Source organism: Mauremys reevesii, linkage group 7, assembly GCF_016161935.1.
Source record: "Mauremys reevesii isolate NIE-2019 linkage group 7, ASM1616193v1, whole genome shotgun sequence".
NCBI lineage: Eukaryota > Metazoa > Chordata > Testudines > Geoemydidae > Mauremys > Mauremys reevesii.
This window is the reverse complement of record NC_052629.1, coordinates 16,431,881-16,449,817: the sequence shown is the minus strand read 5'-3', so window position 1 is coordinate 16,449,817 and position 17,937 is coordinate 16,431,881. Positions and strand designations below refer to the sequence as shown.

Sequence of the window (17,937 nt, the reverse complement as noted above, 5' to 3'; positions counted from 1 at the left end):
CTTCATGTTTAAAAATAAAGGCAGTTCAATTGGAAATTTTGGCCTGTATGCACATCTGTGACTGAAACACATTGTTTGGCAGAGGGGACATCGTGTACAAAGGAGACAAGTGTTGGAATCTTTACATTTCATCTCCATTTAATGCTAAGTCCAACAAGTTGTTAATTTCAATAAAATATTGTATTCATTTTTGCAGGGTGGGATTTTCAAAAGAGCTCAGTGTTGACCTAACTCTGCCCTTATTGAAGAGGTGGGGAAGGGACGTTTGCCCTGGATTTCAATGGGAGAAGAGGTAAGCCAAAGTTGAGTGCTTTTGAAAATCTTATCCATGGTCATAGATTCAATCTTGTTTTCTTATCACTCCGTCATTCATGTCTTCCCCTCCATTCCCCACCCCTGCATTGGTCTCTACCCACACTGACACAACTTGCCCCAACTGACTTCAAAGGGCTTTGCATCAGGCCCTGAATTGGTAACACAGATAAATCAATTTGAAAATGTAGGCCCTGATTCTCCTCTGCCTTGCGCCTTGTGTAGTCAGTTACACCTGGGCAAAGTGAGTGTATAATGCTACGATTGTGGTTCAGCAGCATTTCATACCCATGCAGCGCTCGCTTGGCAGAGATGTAAATCACTGTGCAGAGTGCAAGGCAATGGGGAATCAGGCCTGCGATTTTTATCTGGTCAACGTCCCTTGTCACACGCTAACTGAAACAACCCGACAATTGTATCAGCAAGAGGAATCCGTTTCCTGGGCTAACTTCAGTGATTGTGGAACGTGCTTTATTATAAAAATGAACACTTAAAAAAATCCAAATTTATAATATACCCTATAAGCAATCTCCCCAAGAGATCACGTTGGGTGCTCGTGACAGCTGAAATAAATGCCATGTAAAGGAGGCACTTTTCTCAATATGTAATGCAGGTTGATACTACTGACGTTTGAAATCAGAGGAGTGAGAAAGTTCTCTCTAAACTGGGTCTGACTTGCATATGGAAAAGACAGATTATGGGTAGGCTGGTGACTGTCTGACAGAACTCCTCAGCTTGCAGTTTCCACTCCAACCTGTGCTTGTAAATCACACACAGCATTTATTGTTGCCTGCTTTTGGAAGCAGTATGGTCTAGTGGTTAAAGAAGGGGACCGGGAGAGGAGATATAGGTGTATTCTGGGCTGTGCCACTGATTTGCTGTGCAACCTTGGGCAAGTCACTTAACCTCTCTGTGCTTCAGTTCCTCTCTCTCCATAAAACAGGGATAAAAATACTTGCAATCCTGCAGAGTGCTCCGAGATCTTCCAATGAAGAGCTGAGTATTTTTAATTATTTTTCATCTTTGGTACTAAGTAAAAACAATGTTTTGTTGTGTTTCCTGTTTTAGACAGAAGAGTTAAGGTTGGATAATATAGAAAATTTCACCCGTAGCCAGCAAACTTTTAAAGAAGTTGAAATCAATAAACAAACGCCATCAAAGACGTTCAAAGATAAGAGAGTGACTATTCAGACCTCCATATAGCTCAGTCACTTTGTTCAACCAATCACTGGTGATCTCAGCTGGACTGTGAATACAGATCTCTTGGCTAAACTGAATATTGCAATAGTATACAAGACAGGTAAGGGCCAGAGCAGCAAGCAAAGGGTGTTTGCCAAGGACATCCCTGCAGAAGGGTCTTGGGATGTTTGTCTTGGGTTGTTGGGGCTTGGAGGTTTTAGACACAACCATTTCCCTTACCAGCCCCCTCTCAACCTTTCACGGTATTCTTGTCTAAGTCTACGTCTCCCCTGCACTAAAACACCCGCGGCTGGCCTGCGTCAGCTCACTCGGGCTCGTGGGGCTGTAAAATTGCACTGTAGATGTCTGGACTCGGGCTGGACCAGCAGGGGATGGTCCCAAAGCCCACACTCCAGCTGGAGCCCAGACACCTACACTGCAGGTTTATAGCCCCACAGCCTGAGCCCTGTGAACCTGAGTCAGCTGACCCTGGCCAACGGCAGGGGTTTTATTGCAATGTAGACATACCCACAAATGCTGCACTACACCTGGGGGCATACTGAAATGCCATAGCTGGTTTCACACTCAGGATCTCAGGCTAAGGGCTGCAGAAGGGCAAGGCAGTTTGTTGCCCTGAACTCTAAGAATGACTTCAGCAATACTCCCAGTACTTTGTGTGAAGAAAGGTTATCGTGTTGTATTGTAAAGCTGATTGTGTTGTTGTGACAGGATGATATACACCCTAGTGGGGATAATAATACTTCTTTTCGCCCAGCCTTTGTCTCTCTTATCTATTTAGACTGTAAGCTGTTCAAGGCCTAGACATTCTCTTACTATGTGCCTGTACAGGACTAGCAGAAGGGGACCCTGATCTCTGAGGCCTCTAGGCATTCCTGGAATACAAATACTGCAAATACAGAATTTGGTTTTTAAAAAACAATTCTGACCGACAAGATCCATGTTTCATTTTAAGCATAAGTGTTTTTATCAATTTTTTATAATTGCAAGAAATGTTTTTTTGGGGGGGTCAGACAATTATTTAATGACACTACAACACATTGAGATTCAAAAAGTTAAAGCTTTATAACCATTAAAACACAATTAGTCAACATCACATGTCAAAATACACAAAGCAAACATCCTTAAATTAAACTCAAGTAAATTCCCTAGTAGCACTTTTCTTACTTTGCCTAGCTGTAAAGTTCAATTATCATCAATGGAAATATTTTTTCTGTTGGTTTTTGACATTGACATTTATTGATAAAAATCAGAGGGGGAGCCGTGTTAGTCTGGATCTGTAAAAAGCAACAGAGAGTCCTGTGGCACCTTATAGACTAACAGATGTATTGGAGCATGAGCTTTTGTGGGTGAATACCCACTTCGTCAGACACATGCTTATGCTCCAATACATCTGTTAGTCTATAAGGTGCCACAGGACTCTTTGTTGCTTTTTATTGATAAAAATTTAATCCTTCTAAGCCTATTAATAATATATAATGTGGTACACAAAGCCCCTAAATTTTGTAACCACTCTGAATTTCGAAAACTTCCTGTTTTCTTTTAAATGGAAGACACACAGAAACCAAAGATCATTCTTTCTTGTTGTTGTCTCCCAAACCAAAAGGTAAGAAATAATTTTCACACATTTTAAATGGATGACTAAAGGCACTTTCATCAGGCAGGCAAAGACCACTGTTCATGTCTGTCCCCATTTCCTGAACTAAACTGTTGGGTAGAGGCCAAAATCCATCCCATCTCAAAGATGGCTTGGGTTTCAATGGAGGATGAACAGAGTCATTCTATGACAGCAGCTTTTGACTGCCCTCCCGCTGCTGCCCAGAGGTTTTCTAGCAGGCACCTGTGTGCAATAGCTAATAAATGTAGCTATATGCACACAATTGGCTACACAGTTGCACTGCCAGCGGGAGTTCAAGATGGAAGCTGTCTGGCTATCCTACAGAATCTATTCCATAGCTACTCTATGACAACTACATGATGGCTACTGTCACAGAATGTTTAGAGGTAGGCACTACACTTTCCACTGAAAAATAATGATTTTGGATCCTTCACTGTCCTGCTATGACAGAGGTACAGCATAACAGTGCAATCTTGGATATATTCTTAAAGGAAGTAGTAACCTTTTCGCTCTACTCAGCAGTCTGAAAGTTCAGACATGTGAGCACCCACCATAGCATGAGGAAACTGTGAAACGTATTTGCAAGTTGTGAAGCCAGAGATCAAAGGGACTGCAATCTGACCTCTAAAACTGCACCCACCGCCCTTCAAATCTAAGAGTCAGAGTGTGCAATTCCCTGATGCATGTGCAAATGCACTGATGCATGCAAATCCACACTGGTGCATCTGCAAAAGCAAAGACATAAAAAGTGGTGGATGCAACTGTAAGGCCATTTTTACATGTGGGTCTCTGTTCCAGGCAGAGTGTAGAGCATTTCCAAGCCTGCTTATGAAAGAAGGTATATTGCTAAAAGTTGCTTTATTGTTTGTTACAGAGGCAAGGCAGCATGGTAGTCTAACACACGACACTTAGAACCAATTGCCATCCCGTTTAATATTGGATAAACAATCCAAAGAAAGAGTCAGTCTTTAATGAGATACATTGCATGAACTCAGCAGTCTGTTTGTGCCACCAAATCACATGATCAGAGTCTACATAAAGATTTTGGTCAAATAGCATTAAAATTCTTTTTATGATTTCTATCAAGCTAAAAACACTCTCTTACACTGAGTTCACAGATAGCCAGTACAAATTGTTCCTTTTTAAGTATGATGGGATCAGAAATGTCAATTAAATAATATTAAAACCCCTGTATTTTCCAATACATTTTATAGTCAAGATTTACAATGATTGCTGGATGTCAGGAAGAAGCTTTTGGAGTGGAGAAAAAAATGTTTTGACTGTTGACCTGATAGAGATATTAATGGTGACAAAATATTCTGCAGGAGCCGAATACATGGAAGGCTCACATCTTTGTACTCATGTAGAGAATGTTACTCTTTAAGAACAATGGTTTATTTTTTGTACTCCTACATTGATGGTCTTAAGTTCATTACCAAGGAACAGAGTGCAATAAAGCACTGCAAATATCAGAAGAATTAACTTACCACCGAGTCAAGGAACCTAATGCAACACTCAAGCTCCGGTCGAGTTTCACAGAACTGCCGAAAGAGAAGCCTTCCAATTGGCTGCTTGTCGCATAAACTGTAATAATCTCTCTCTAGAGGCAATAAAAGAAGAAGAAAAAAAGAGAGTGTAAAAACCTGAAGATCCTCTTTGTGTGTTTTGGGCTGGCTACAATTTTAACACACCACAAGTGAGCGCAGTAAAAACACTCCAAACCATAACCCCCCCTTGGAAAATCAAAGCCAAAAACACTAGACCCATGAGGCTACCACGCGCTCAATTCTACAGTCCTAGTGCAGCCAAAAAGGCCCGCTCATGCCATTCAGCCATGGTAAGACGACAATTTTTGACCTTTCATTTCTGGAGTTATATAGAATCAGAGAAGGCAAATCCCATATTGGTTACCATTGTGGGGAAAAGGGAGGGGGGGAACCTTAAGGGGAGAGTTACCAGAAGCCTTGAAGAAATGAATTTGCAGATGTAGTTGCGTCAAAGTTTAGATTTAACGGGAACTTCAATAGCCCTATCCCCAGTTCCTCATATATTTAAATGCAGGTCAGAATGCTGCAAAACTCTGGGAAAATATGGGTTTGACTTTGTGGCTAAAGCCCTTCTCTAATATACATGTATTTATAGGTATATATATTTTAAAAGTATTTAAAAATCAGTGCTATCTGTTCAATGGGCAGTAACCAGGGCTTTGGACATACAACATCTTACTGATGAGATTGAGTTTCACATGACGTCCTCCTTTAGAAGTTTATTTCACCTACTGCTTTATGGTATTTGTTATTGTTGTTCCATCATTGTGCAGCACTGAACAGCAATCTGACTACAGTGAAAAGCACTTTATGAATCAATATTTAAAAGGAAAATGAGGAAAAAGAAAAAGAGTAGCACAAATGGACATGGCACAAGTATAAACCAGCTGGTATCACACGTTCGCTTTGCAAGATCAGCATTAAACACTAGTCAGCGTGGAGCTGCTGCACACACTTAAGATATATTATTCCTTTAAAAATACACAAAATGTCAAACAACATATTGTGTTGCCTGAAGCGTTCTTCTCACCGCCTTCCTCGTTGCCATATGGCAGACACTGTTATTATGGAAACAACTCGCTTCCCAACACATAACATAACACTGCAAACAGACATACAAAACCCACACAAGTTGTCAGCGCCTGGGTTACTTCTATCTTACAGCTGTACTAGCTTGTGCATTTATTCCCTCCCGTCTCCCCTCCACTAGTAGGAAAAACATAGGTGAACACAGGAATCTGTGAATGAACTGTCCATTTACTGGAGATTCTACATACCCAGAATAGGGTTTTTACCCACTAGAGCTGATTTCGTCATGCTCATCCCCTGCAATAACTGGATGTAAGCCCCAGCACCTCACATGTGGCCAGATTATAGCCAGCTTTTGCATGGGTTGTAAAGGAGAAGGGAGCCTCCACCTCCTACGTAGGGGCTGATCACAAGTCTAGTGATTGCATACACCCAGGCACATTGTTAGACAAAAGGGCCAGATATATGCTTAAGCCAAATAAGGCCAGATATATGCTTAAGCCAAATAAGGCCAGATATATGCTTAAGCCAAATATATCCTCAGGCATTTGTCATTTTCCCCGCTTGTTTTTCCATTTGCTACCCCCGTCCAAAATTACATGGACACAAGATATATATGTATTGTATACCAAAAATGGGAATGAGTTAAACAAATGTGCCTGCCCATGGGAGAGGATGTTAAGAAAGGGGGGAGGCGAACAGGTGGTCCCTAATTTCTACCAGACACAAATGTAAAGAATGCATGGGTTAGCAGAATTTGACATGCTAAGTCGTTTGTTCGTAGGTATAAAAGAACATGCTTCGTGCCTGTATAGTGTGCTCCTTCTCAGGCACGAGCCGAGAAAGACACCCGCTCAGCTGACCGAATAAAGAATCTGGTAACCGTCCCCCTGTCTCTCCGTGCCTCCTTGGGGTAATTGGGAACGCTCCAGGGGGAACGAGCCTATTTGGCTAACAATGGCGACCACGGGACTTCTCTCCCTGTAGGGGCGCTGACCTAGGAGAGTGGCCACCTCGGGCTGTGGTTTGCTCGAGCTCCAGGTCGCCTCAATCGGCCGGGACGATAGAGAACTCCAGAGGTCACGGAAGCAGGCGGACGGCAGAGGAGTCCAACTGCCGGACGCGCCACTCCAGGCGGTAAGTGCGTTTGCCTGTCGGGTTTGAGGTATAATACCTAACAGGAGCGCCTGCAGTGTAGGTTGGACACGGAACCCTCTAGGTAGCACGTGCATGGGATAGTGGACTGCAGTATGCTATGTTGTTATATCAAATGTGTAATGTTCCTTGTTAAATGATTACGTGCCAATGACTAACTCCACCAGTTCGTGGGCTGTTCTGGGCAATTACTGGGACTTGGAACAACCCCAGGGATTGATCCTGTTTTTGACAACAGTTTTCTTGTTCTTTCTATTAATGTTTTGTTGGAAACCAAAATTATAATCATTTGAGTAGGCAGTTAGGGAACCTGTGTGTGTATGAAAGGAGTGAATGCCGCTGACCAGGTCTGGGACTTAAGCTGATCCTAGCCGCCCCAAGATTTCTGAGGAAACTCGATGACCAGAAAATCTTGATCGCAAGGGGGGTCAGCCGAACCTCGTGACCCAGTGGAACCCTGAATGAATGATACTCCTCTTCTTCTTTCCCTCTAATAGATCAGGTCAAAATATAATGGGGTCCTCTCAAAGCACCTTTCTTGGGACACCCCTAGGGTGTATGTTGAATAATTGGAAAGCGTTTAGACGCCAGGCTGACTATGGCATTGTATTATGTAAGGACAATCTTATAAAGTTCTGTACTCTGGAATGGGCATCACTCGGGGTGGAATGGCCCGAGGGGGGAACACTCAAACCAGAGATCGTACAAGCTGTGCATAGCACTGTGACCCGGAATGGCAATTGGGATCAATATCCTTATATAGATATTTGGCAGGATCTCGTGGCCAACCCTCCCCATGGTTGAAAAAATTTATAACACAAAATCATAAAACACTAATGGCCCGTGCCCCCGATAAAAATCCCGGTCCCCCCGTTAAGAAATCTTGTCCGCCAACTATAATTCCTTCTGCCCCTGATTATATGCCTCCTCCCCCTTTGTATCCTGGCCTCCCGGTCATAGCAGACAGCCCACCCCCTGCGAGTAATTCCCTAGACACAGGAGAGGATACCAACTCTGATCAGGACTTTTCCGATCAGGAGCCCTCCCCAATTGCCAGCCGCCTTAGGAACAAGCCTAAGAGTGGAGCTGACTCTGGAGAAATCCAGGTGAAGAGGACGGAGCTCAGCTCCCGATTGTAACCCTGAAAACAAGGTTACGGTTTACCCTGGTCCCACAATGACCCCAAAAAGAGGGTGCGAAAATGGCACCCAATTATACACCTGGGGACACTCAAGTAACCCTTACTGCCCTTAAGGGAGACTTTGACCTCAAACGGTCAACTTACTATGCTTTATGTCCCCTTCACTAGCAGTGATTTATATAATTGGAAGCACCAGAATCCCCCGTTTTCGGAGGATCCAGCCCCGCTAACAACAGTATTCGAGACCTTGATCTCGGCCCATAATCCTACCTGGGGCGATATGAGAGTAGCTCTAAATACCCTACTCACTGCCGAGGAAAGGCGTTTAGTCTTCTTAAAAGCCCGTGAACAGCTAGAAGAGACAGAAAAAAACGCAGCCAAGCTGGCAGAACTATTGCCAGAAAGCCCTCCTGATTGGGGGCATGGTAGCAGTGACTTAGATAAGCACCGCAACTATGCCGCCGCTGTAGTACAGGGCATGAAGCGCTGTATTAGAAAAACACCAAATTGGGCTAAGCTGTATAATGTTCGACAGGAAAAGAGTGAGAATCCAGCTGCCTTTTATGAACGTCTGTGTAACACTTGTAAGAAATACACAGACATTGATCCGGACAGTGCTAATGGAAAGCAGGTGTTGATTCCCCTCTTCATTGGACAATCTTATGAGGACATCAGGAAAAAGTTGCAAAAATTGGAGGGGGCATCGGGTAAAAATATAAGGGAGCTTTTAGAGATTGCAATAAAGGTTTATGATCGCAGAGACGATGAGGAACGAAAGAAAGGGGCCCGCGTTTTGGCACTGGCCCTAAGGGAGGGAAATGAGGAGAAGGGGGGCAAGGCTAAAGGACGACCGGGGCCACCGAGTAAGAGTAGGGGAAAGGGTCCCCGTTTAGGGCGAAATCAATGTGCTATCTGTAAGGAGGAGGGACATTGGAAAAACGAATGCCCCCGGCGACATGCCAAAGGAAAAGAGTACACGGACAGGGTTTTTCCCTCCCCCGTTTACTACAACGGTACAGAACTTTCAGGAGAGAGATCTTCCCATAGGGGGCCGGGGACCCAGCGGCCCTCCTGGCAGCACAAGCTGCCAGCTTGGATCCCACGGTAAAAATTAAAGTGGAGGGGGCCGCCCAATTGAAGCCCTAATCGATACTGGGGCTACCCTTAGTCTACTCCTCAATAAGGCTCCCGGGTAGAACACAGGAAGTGCAATTGTTCAAGGGATTGAGGGGCAGATCACAGTTTTGGAAAAAACTCTCCCTCTCCTAGTAAAAGTCGGGGATCAACAAATCTCTCACCAGTTTGTTTGCAGTCCCTCTTGCCCCATAGCATTGCTCGGACGAGACATCCTCACTAAATTACAGGCGGAGATCTCGTTCGAGAACGGGAAAATGGAAGTTAGAATCCCGAAGCAACAAGCCTCTAACTACCAGATGGCTCTCATAAGTGCTGGAAATCACTCCTCGGAATGTCAGGAGAGTGACGAGAGCCAGCTGCCGGGGGTTAACTCTGAGGTTTGGGCGGAGGAGGGGGACTGCCCGAGCTAAGAATGCTGCACCAGTGCGAATCTCCTTAAGGCGGGAAGTAGCCCGGCCCGAATTCGACAGTACCCTTGTTAACCATTCGAATCGGGCTGAAACCTCTGATTCAAAAATTCCTGCAGTGTGGATGGCTAAGAGAAGGCACATCCCCATACAACACTCCGATAATGGGAGTGCCTAAGCCTAATGGACAGTATCGATTGGTCCAGGACCTGAGACAAATTAACAAACTAATAGAGGCCCCCTACCCAGTTGTCCCAAATCCCCATACGATTTTAGGCCAAGTACCTAAAGACCACGGCTGGTTCTCGGTAATAGATTTAAAAGACGCCTTCTTTTCCATTCCCCTTGATTTAGAATCTCAAAAGTTGTTTGCTTTTGAATGGGAGGATCCGGACACCCACTACAAGGCCCAATATCTCTGGACCGTTGTCCCACAGGGGCTTACCTGTGCGCCTGAGATTTTTGGTAGCCAGCTAAAAAGGGACCTGGCCCCATTCCTAGCTAACCACCCTGCATGTAACATAGTTCAATATTGTGATGATCTACTCTTAAGTACTGAAACAGAGGCAGCATGTAAAGAACACACAATAGAGCTCCTTAATTACCTTGGGGAACAAGGATATAAAGTTTCACGGGAGAAAGCTCAATTAGTTAAGCAACAGGTCACCTTCCTCGGGTATCACCTCTGCCAAGGGAGCCGCAGTTTGGGGAAAGAAAGAATTCAGGTTATACTCGACAGCCCTCAGCCCCGAACCCCGAGAATTAAGAGCATTTCTGGGACTGACCGGCTTTGTCGACTCTGGATTCCTGACTATGGGGAAAAGCTAAACCATTATATGAGTCCCTAACTAAGGAAGGTTTGCTTCACTGGGTATGGACCAAGGAAATGGAAAAAGCATTTCGAGAGCTTAAAGAAGCCTTGGTTCAGCCTCCTGCTCTGGCTCTCCCAGATTCCCGAAAGCCATTCACCCTATACGTTCATGAAAGGAGAGGGTGGCAGCTGGAGTCCTGTGCCAGAGGTCAGGGCCAACCTGGCGACCCATTGGGTACTATTCAAAAGTCTTGGACCCGCCAAGGGATGGCCTGCCTGTTTACGCAACCGCCTCCTCGTACAGGAAGCCGAAAAATTAACCCTGGGTGGAGATACTGAAGTTGTGGTCCCACGGGTGCCTCAGATACTGGGAACTGGTGCTGGGGAAAAGCATCTAAACCCCAGTCGACATACTAGATATGAAGTGGGGCTCCTGTTGGCCCCCAATCTGACCTTTAAGACAGTCAGTTCCTTAACCCGGCCACTCTACTGCCCGACCTCAGGCCTCCTCTGAGGCCGGTCCTATTCATGACTGTATTGAAGTCTTACAACAAGAGACCAAACCCCGATCTGATCTCTCAGACCTGCCCTGGCCCAATCCGATGTTGAGGGATATGTTGACGGGTCTAGTTATGTGGTAAATGGCAAGCGATTTACTGGGGCGGCAGTAGTGATTAAGGATAAAGGGATACACAAATTTAAACTCAGCCCCAACTTATCTGCTCAGGCAGCAGAACTAGTGGCTCTCATTGAAGCTCTCCGCTTGGGAGCCGGGAAAACCCTTAACTTGTATACTGACAGTCGGTATGCCTATATGGTAGTGCATGCACATGGGACCCTGTGGAGAGAAAGAGGATTCATTACGGCCTCAGGCCAAAAGATTGCACATGGGAGCCTCATTAAAATGTTGCTTGAGGCCCTAATGCTCCTCTCCAGGTTGCCGTGATACATGTGCGTGCCCATGGGAAAGCCCCAGAGGCCGAACAACGGAGGTATAACCAGCTAGCTGATCAGGCCGCGAAGGAGGCCGCCGAGACGGGCCTTATGGCTTCTCATGGTTCAGGATACCGAGGCTAAAACCCCTCCTCCCCAATACACGGCCGAGGAGATAGGTCAAGCCCAGGCTGCGGGAGGCCGGCAGGTTTCCTCTGGATGGTGGAGACTGCCTGGGGGAGAGGTTTTTGTCCCCAGGCCAGTACTCCAGGAAATCTTCCGGCTCTTGCATAAAGAGGGACATTTGGGGTCTGGGGCAATGGTTGATTTAGCCGCCAGATCCCTCAAGGGGCTGGGTATGCACATGGAGGCCCAGAGAATTGTTAATAACTGTGCCGTCTGTCAGCAAACAAACCAGAAGGGATGTGGCCCTCCTGCCCCGATGGGAGGCCGACCATGGGCTATGTTCCCTTTTCAAAGGTGGCAAGTTGACTTCGCTGAGGTGCCTTGCAGGGGCTATAAATACCTGCTTGGATTTGTTGATCAACATACCGGATGGGTGGAATGTTACCCCACCCGGCATTGTCAGGCCCGGGCTGTCACCAAGGCCCTGGTACAAGAAATACTTCCTCGTTTCCATCTCCCCGAGGTAATTGAATCTGATAGGGGAAGCCACTTTGTTTCACAAGTGGTCCAGCAGGTGTCCCAGGCTCTCGGCATACAGTGGAAACTACATACACCCTGGAGGCCGCAGAGCTCGGGTCAAGTGGAAAGGATGAATAGAACTCTCAAAGATACTCTTACTAAAATATGCACAGAATCTAACTTAAAGTGGCTCGATGCTTTGCCACTCGCCTCACCCGCATTCGGAGGGCCCCGCGAAGGGTCTTAAACTTTCACCCTTTGAGCTGGTCTTTGGGTTTCCTCGAGTACTCATCCCAGGGTTCCGGGAGGACGAACCTGGGAAGTGGGAAATGACTTACTATGGAAACAGGTTTCCGGTTGCAATCTGTTTTGTTACAGCTGCATCGCGCCTTTCCAGGCTCCTTCCCTTGACCAGACCGTGCATCCATTCCGGATCGGTGACCAGGTCCTTATCAAAAGTGGAAGCGTGACCTCTCACGCCGAGGTGGGACGGTCCACACACTGTTTCGCTCATCAGCCAAGCCGCGTTAAAGTCCTCGGAGCGACAAATGGACACACCACACACGGGTTAAGCGGTTCCTGAACCCAAACCTGAAACCGACTCAACAGAAGAGGACATCAGCCCTCTGTCCGCCTCCGAGGCCCGGGGTGGCACGGGCGAAGACACCGTCTGGGAATATCAAGGACTAGATGGACTAAAAGGATTGTTTAAGAGAAAACGAGAATGCATTTACTATTGATACTATTGTTTGTATATTCGCACTGTTACTCTGATTGGGAAAATAGGTTTGTGCAACTAGGGGAGACAATAGCTAATTCCTTTAATCTTAGCAGCTGCTGGGTTTGTGGGGTCCAGGGGATTGGAATGAGTGGCCTTGGGTAGCCCAGCCGGTACAAGCTAAATGGTGGATCAGTAACTTGAGTATAGTCCATGATGGAACGGGACATTGGACTGAGGATAGCAGTCCTTGGCGCCTCTATTCTTCTGGAACAGGGATCCTCTGTCTCAATCGTACTCGACAAGAGGGAGTGTATGTGGGAGAAAGCCAATGTGACTGGACCTTATCTCTAGGGTTTGACTGCCACGATCACCCTAGTTGCCACACGTATGACTGTTCTAAATATCAAGGGCGATGGAACGACACCCACGCATAACTCACTAATCATAGCTGGGTACAATGTTCCTACCAACAGCATACTGGCGAGGGTTGTAAGGCCGTAGGACTGGATGGGTTCTTTGATGCCCTCTTTATAAGTTGCCAGCGCGACAACACCATCAGTAAGGACCATGTGGTACGCTGGTACCAGTGGGCATGGCAACACTCTAATGGAACTCGGGTAACCCATTTTAACCATTTCTGGTCTACAACCAATAGCCCTAAATTCGGTTGTAATTGTGGTTGGAGGGAAGGGGCTGGGGCGTGGAAATGTGAATATTGCAATCCCGAAGGTACGTCCATCGTACTAGGGGGTCCCCTAGAGATGGGTAACTCTTTATACTATGAAGAGCCGGGCCCCGAGGACTACCCCGAGACTTGGGAGGGCCCTTTGCAAAAGGAAATTGGGCCCTAAAGGGTCACTATTGGATATGTGGGCAATACGCTTATCGAAGACTGCCCCCAAATTGGTCAGGAATATGTTACGTCGGCTACATTAGGCCCTTGTTCTTCCTGCTACCCCAGGTACAGGGAGGCAAATTGGGAGTCAAGGTGTACGATGATCTGATTAGGAGAGGCGGTCTGTGGATTCCTCATTGACCGTTGGAAGCTCCCAAACGTGGGGAGCTCAGGAATGGCCCCCTGAGAGAATTATAAAACATTATGGGCCAGCTACATGGAATCCAAATGAATGGATCGCAGGGGCAAGAGAGCCCATTTACAACTTAAATCGGATAATCAGGCTGCAAGCTATCTTGGAAATAATAACTAATCAGACGGCTGAGGCTCTTGATCTCTTAGCCGATCAGTCCACTCAGATGAGAAATGTGATCTATCAGCATCATCTAGCTCTTGATTATTTGTTGGCAGAGGAAGGAGGAATCTGTGCAAAGTTAAACGAGTCTAACTGCTGCTTACAAATAGATGACAATGGAAAAGCAGTAAAACAAATAACAAAGGAATTGAGGAAGTTAGCCCACGTCCCGGTCCAAACCTGGGGTGGGTGGAATACAGATTGGTTTACATCCTGGTTGCCGCAACTAGGATGGCTCCGAGAAGGTTTTCTTCTCTTTGTATTCTTTATTACAACCCTATTAACCCTAGCTTGCTTCGCTCCCTGTGTAGTTACCTTGGTCCGACGAGTGGTGAATCGAATGATACATCAACGGATGATGGCAATGTATCAGCCAGTAAAAGCTGAAGACTGTAAGGCTCTCAAATTGCTTTTAGGGGGGAATTGTTAGACAAAAGGGCCAGATATATGCTTAAGCCAAATAAGGCCAGATATATGCTTAAGCCAAATAAGGCCAGATATATGCTTAAGCCAAATATATCCTCAGGCATTTGTCATTTTCCCCGCTTGTTTTTCCATTTGCTACCCCCGTCCAAAATTACATGGACACAAGATATATATGTATTGTATACCAAAAATGGGAATGAGTTAAACAAATGTGCCTGCCCATGGGAGAGGATGTTAAGAAAGGGGGGAGGCGAACAGGTGGTCCCTAATTTCTACCAGACACAAATGTAAAGAATGCATGGGTTAGCAGAATTTGACATGCTAAGTCGTTTGTTCGTAGGTATAAAAGAACATGCTTCGTGCCTGTATAGTGTGCTCCTTCTCAGGCACGAGCCGAGAAAGACACCCGCTCAGCTGACCGAATAAAGAATCTGGTAACCGTCCCCCTGTCTCTCCGTGCCTCCTTGGGGTAATTGGGAACGCTCCAGGGGGAACGAGCCTATTTGGCTAACAACATGGATTGTAAGTTTTCTTGCTTCATCCTCTGATGCGCAAGTGCCGACTCCCTGGGTGCTCTGGGGCTCAAGCACCCACTGAAAAGTAAGAGTGTGTGCACAGCACCCGCAAGGCTCGATTAATCTTTTGTGGGTCCCGGCGCCCAGACAGAGGTCCTACCCCCTACTCTGCCGCAGCACCCCGCCCCTGCTCAGTGTCTTTCCCCAGAGGGGATGGGGCAGAAAGGGGGACCCACTGGCAAAAACAAAAGTCAGTGCCTGTGATCTGATGCGTCGGGTACCGATGGCTGTCAGAGACAGGATACTGGACAAGTTGGACCACAGTCATATATTTGCCAAGCACCCAAAAATGAATGGCGTATCGTTATTTTAATCATGGGCAGCGCGTGACTCCTCCATTTGGGGAGGCTGAGCCTGCTCAGACCCCGGCCCCACTCCAAGGCCTGCCCCTGCTTGGCCTCCTCCCCCCGAAGCCCCGCCCATTCTCCACCACCACCCACCTCTCGTGCCTCTTTGCCCCCTTCAGCCCACCTGCCAGCAGCCGCTCACCACTCACACATGCCTCTTCAGCCCCTCCCCTCAGGCCCCCGTGTGGGTGGTGTGGGGACGGGAAGAGCGGGAGCAAGGGCGGGGCTTCAGGCAGAAGAGGACGAGCAGGAGCAGGGCCTCGGGGCACAGGGTGGGCGGGGCCATGGCCGGGGTGCCCTTTTGGCGGTGGTGGCACGTTCCAAAGGCGGCAGGCCAGCTGTTAGGGGAGGCTTAGCCTCTCCTGGCCTCTTATATGGGCCGCCCATGATTTTAATCTTAACTTGTCCTCTGGACCACCCACTAACAACAACTTGTGGTGCTGGTGTGTTTGTATTGGCTGGGGCATGCAGCACGGAACAGCATGACACAGCCATGTACTGAGAGAAAGTCAGAATGCTGAATTTTAGGCCTCACTGCCTTGATGGTGGCCCTTTCAAGCACTGCATGGTTATGCAGCTTGAACCTGTAGGTTTCTAGAGAGAAGACATGTGCAGAGCAATGGCAATCAAAGGAGAACTTGCTCAATTCAAGTGAGGACATAAAAATGAGAATCCTTTGACCTGGAAAACAATGATGCTGAAAGAGGCCTGGCACAAGCCTTTATCCATCAAAGCATTTAAGTAAGTGCTTAACTTTAAATATGTGCATGCACTTTAAGCATGTGCTTAAATTCTTTCCTGGACCAGGATCAGAGTGGGCAGCAAATTCAATAGGAGTTTGCAATGCAATAGGGGAGCAGAAACAGAAACCTGTGGCAAACTAAATGTGCTGAGCCTCAGATGAGGTTTAGTTGGAGTTCTGAAGGTGGAATTACAGAGAAACCTTTTGCTGCATTTGCTGTCTCAGTTCAAGGTTAACAGTAATTGTGTGCTTACTGTGCATAATGTACACTCAGAAATAAACATCCTGAGTCTCTGTGTCACTCAGTTTTCCCCCAAATTAGGAATCAAGCCCTTCTAAAAGTCCCAAACTCTATTATGATCGCTCTGAAGCCAAGACACTATAAAGTTAACAGTACAAAAGATAATATTTCTTAATATAGGTTAAATGTGTGAATCGATGTAGTAAAATGCAGCATAAATGTACGCACATGTAAACATTTGATGCATTTTAAATGTTTCTTCTTGTATAGCCGTATTTTATGTATAGCATAATTATTTATAGTACAAAAATATATGCAGCTTTTTAAAATTTGTGAAAATAGGAGAGTATGGGAAACATTCACCCTAGAACACTTATAATATCATTAAAGACTAGTATTTGAGCATATAGATTGTCTGAATAATCTATGAGATTTATGCATCAACAGACTGACATTATGGCATACAAAATACAGGAAACATTATGAAGCAAGTTAAACATTATTTTTATGGATAATATAAAATGGAGAATAAATGAACACACACCTGCTACTATAGCTATATAACATGGCCAGCCCATGAAAATGTTAACCCATTCTTAAGGAGGAAAAAGGAAATACCAGTAATAACACCAGCTAAACACAAGACTCAAGTCCAGTTGCCTGGAGCCAGCCTGTCTTTGATTAAAAAATGGGATATATTTGATAGGTAACATACATAAATGGCGTAATTGTTTTCATTCCTTTTAGGTGACATAATTTTTCCCCCCTAGGCCCTGATCTTGCAATTGACCCTGCTCAGTCAGTTGCAGGATTCTGGCCTGCATTAATATTTTGGGATATATGGACCATGTTCTGGACTAAAAAGTAAAACCATATGTCTCAGCTCAAGCCCAGAAGGTGACAATTTTGTTATATTAAACAAGTACAAAACCAATGCAAGCTGTGTTGTAATTGCATGCCCAGATTCTTGACAACAGACTAGCAGCCAGGAAGGGAAAAGAGAGATCGCTGGGCAGATCATATGATCAGAAGCCTATCTCGGACTGGGTTTAATTATTGTGTCATTTTCTGTATGTCTGCCAATAAAGATATCCATCCAGTTGCAAAAGTTTAAAAAACAGAAAGAATGATTTCCTGAGGAAATGGAAGGAAATGTTAAACATTTGGAAGTGAAACCATATGTTTGTGATGACGCAGTGTAACTAAAACAATTCTGAGAGCAATAACTCTAGCAGACTGCCTCTCCCATTTTGGAAGACTTTCGCTTTAACACCTGCAAGGTCGCACGCAGACAGAATGGATCTTTAAAAAGGGAAGGGTGAAAACGATAGGAGGTCAGTTAGTTTTAACCTTTCAGTTTCTTTATTTAGAATTGGCAAATACAGTAGACCTGCCAGTGAACTGTTTATCATCCCAATTAAGCAACTGTCCCGATCAATAGAGGAGGCTATTAAAAAGTCGGCAGAAAAGATTTAAATAAAATATAGTAAAAATTCTAGGTGATAAAATTATATTCACTCTAGGTTTATTGTATATTTATTTGGTAACTTCTATATTAAGAGATCAGAGTTCCACACTTTAACCACCACTTGAACATTTGGAATTGGCCAACAGCGTTTTCATTGAGCGAATTATGTCTTGAAAAGCGGAGGTCACTACTGTTCACTGTAATAAGGCTAAGCTTGTTCCCTGGGAGATGTTTC

General features: G+C 45.6%; 1 protein-coding gene across 3 annotated transcripts in view; it reads right to left on the bottom strand.

The window, feature by feature from the left end:
* The window catches only part of GRK5 (G protein-coupled receptor kinase 5), a 228,489-nt gene that overhangs the window by 75,469 nt on the left and 135,083 nt on the right, over positions 1-17,937 (bottom strand). For 2 of the 3 annotated variants that reach the window (XM_039547923.1, XM_039547921.1), the window contains exon 3: positions 4,615-4,727. In XM_039547923.1, the coding sequence (XP_039403857.1) occupies positions 4,615-4,727 (113 nt within the window). Of the gene's footprint in view, positions 1-4,614; positions 4,728-17,937 lie in introns of those variants that run through there. The other variant, XM_039547922.1, reaches the window with a different exon arrangement.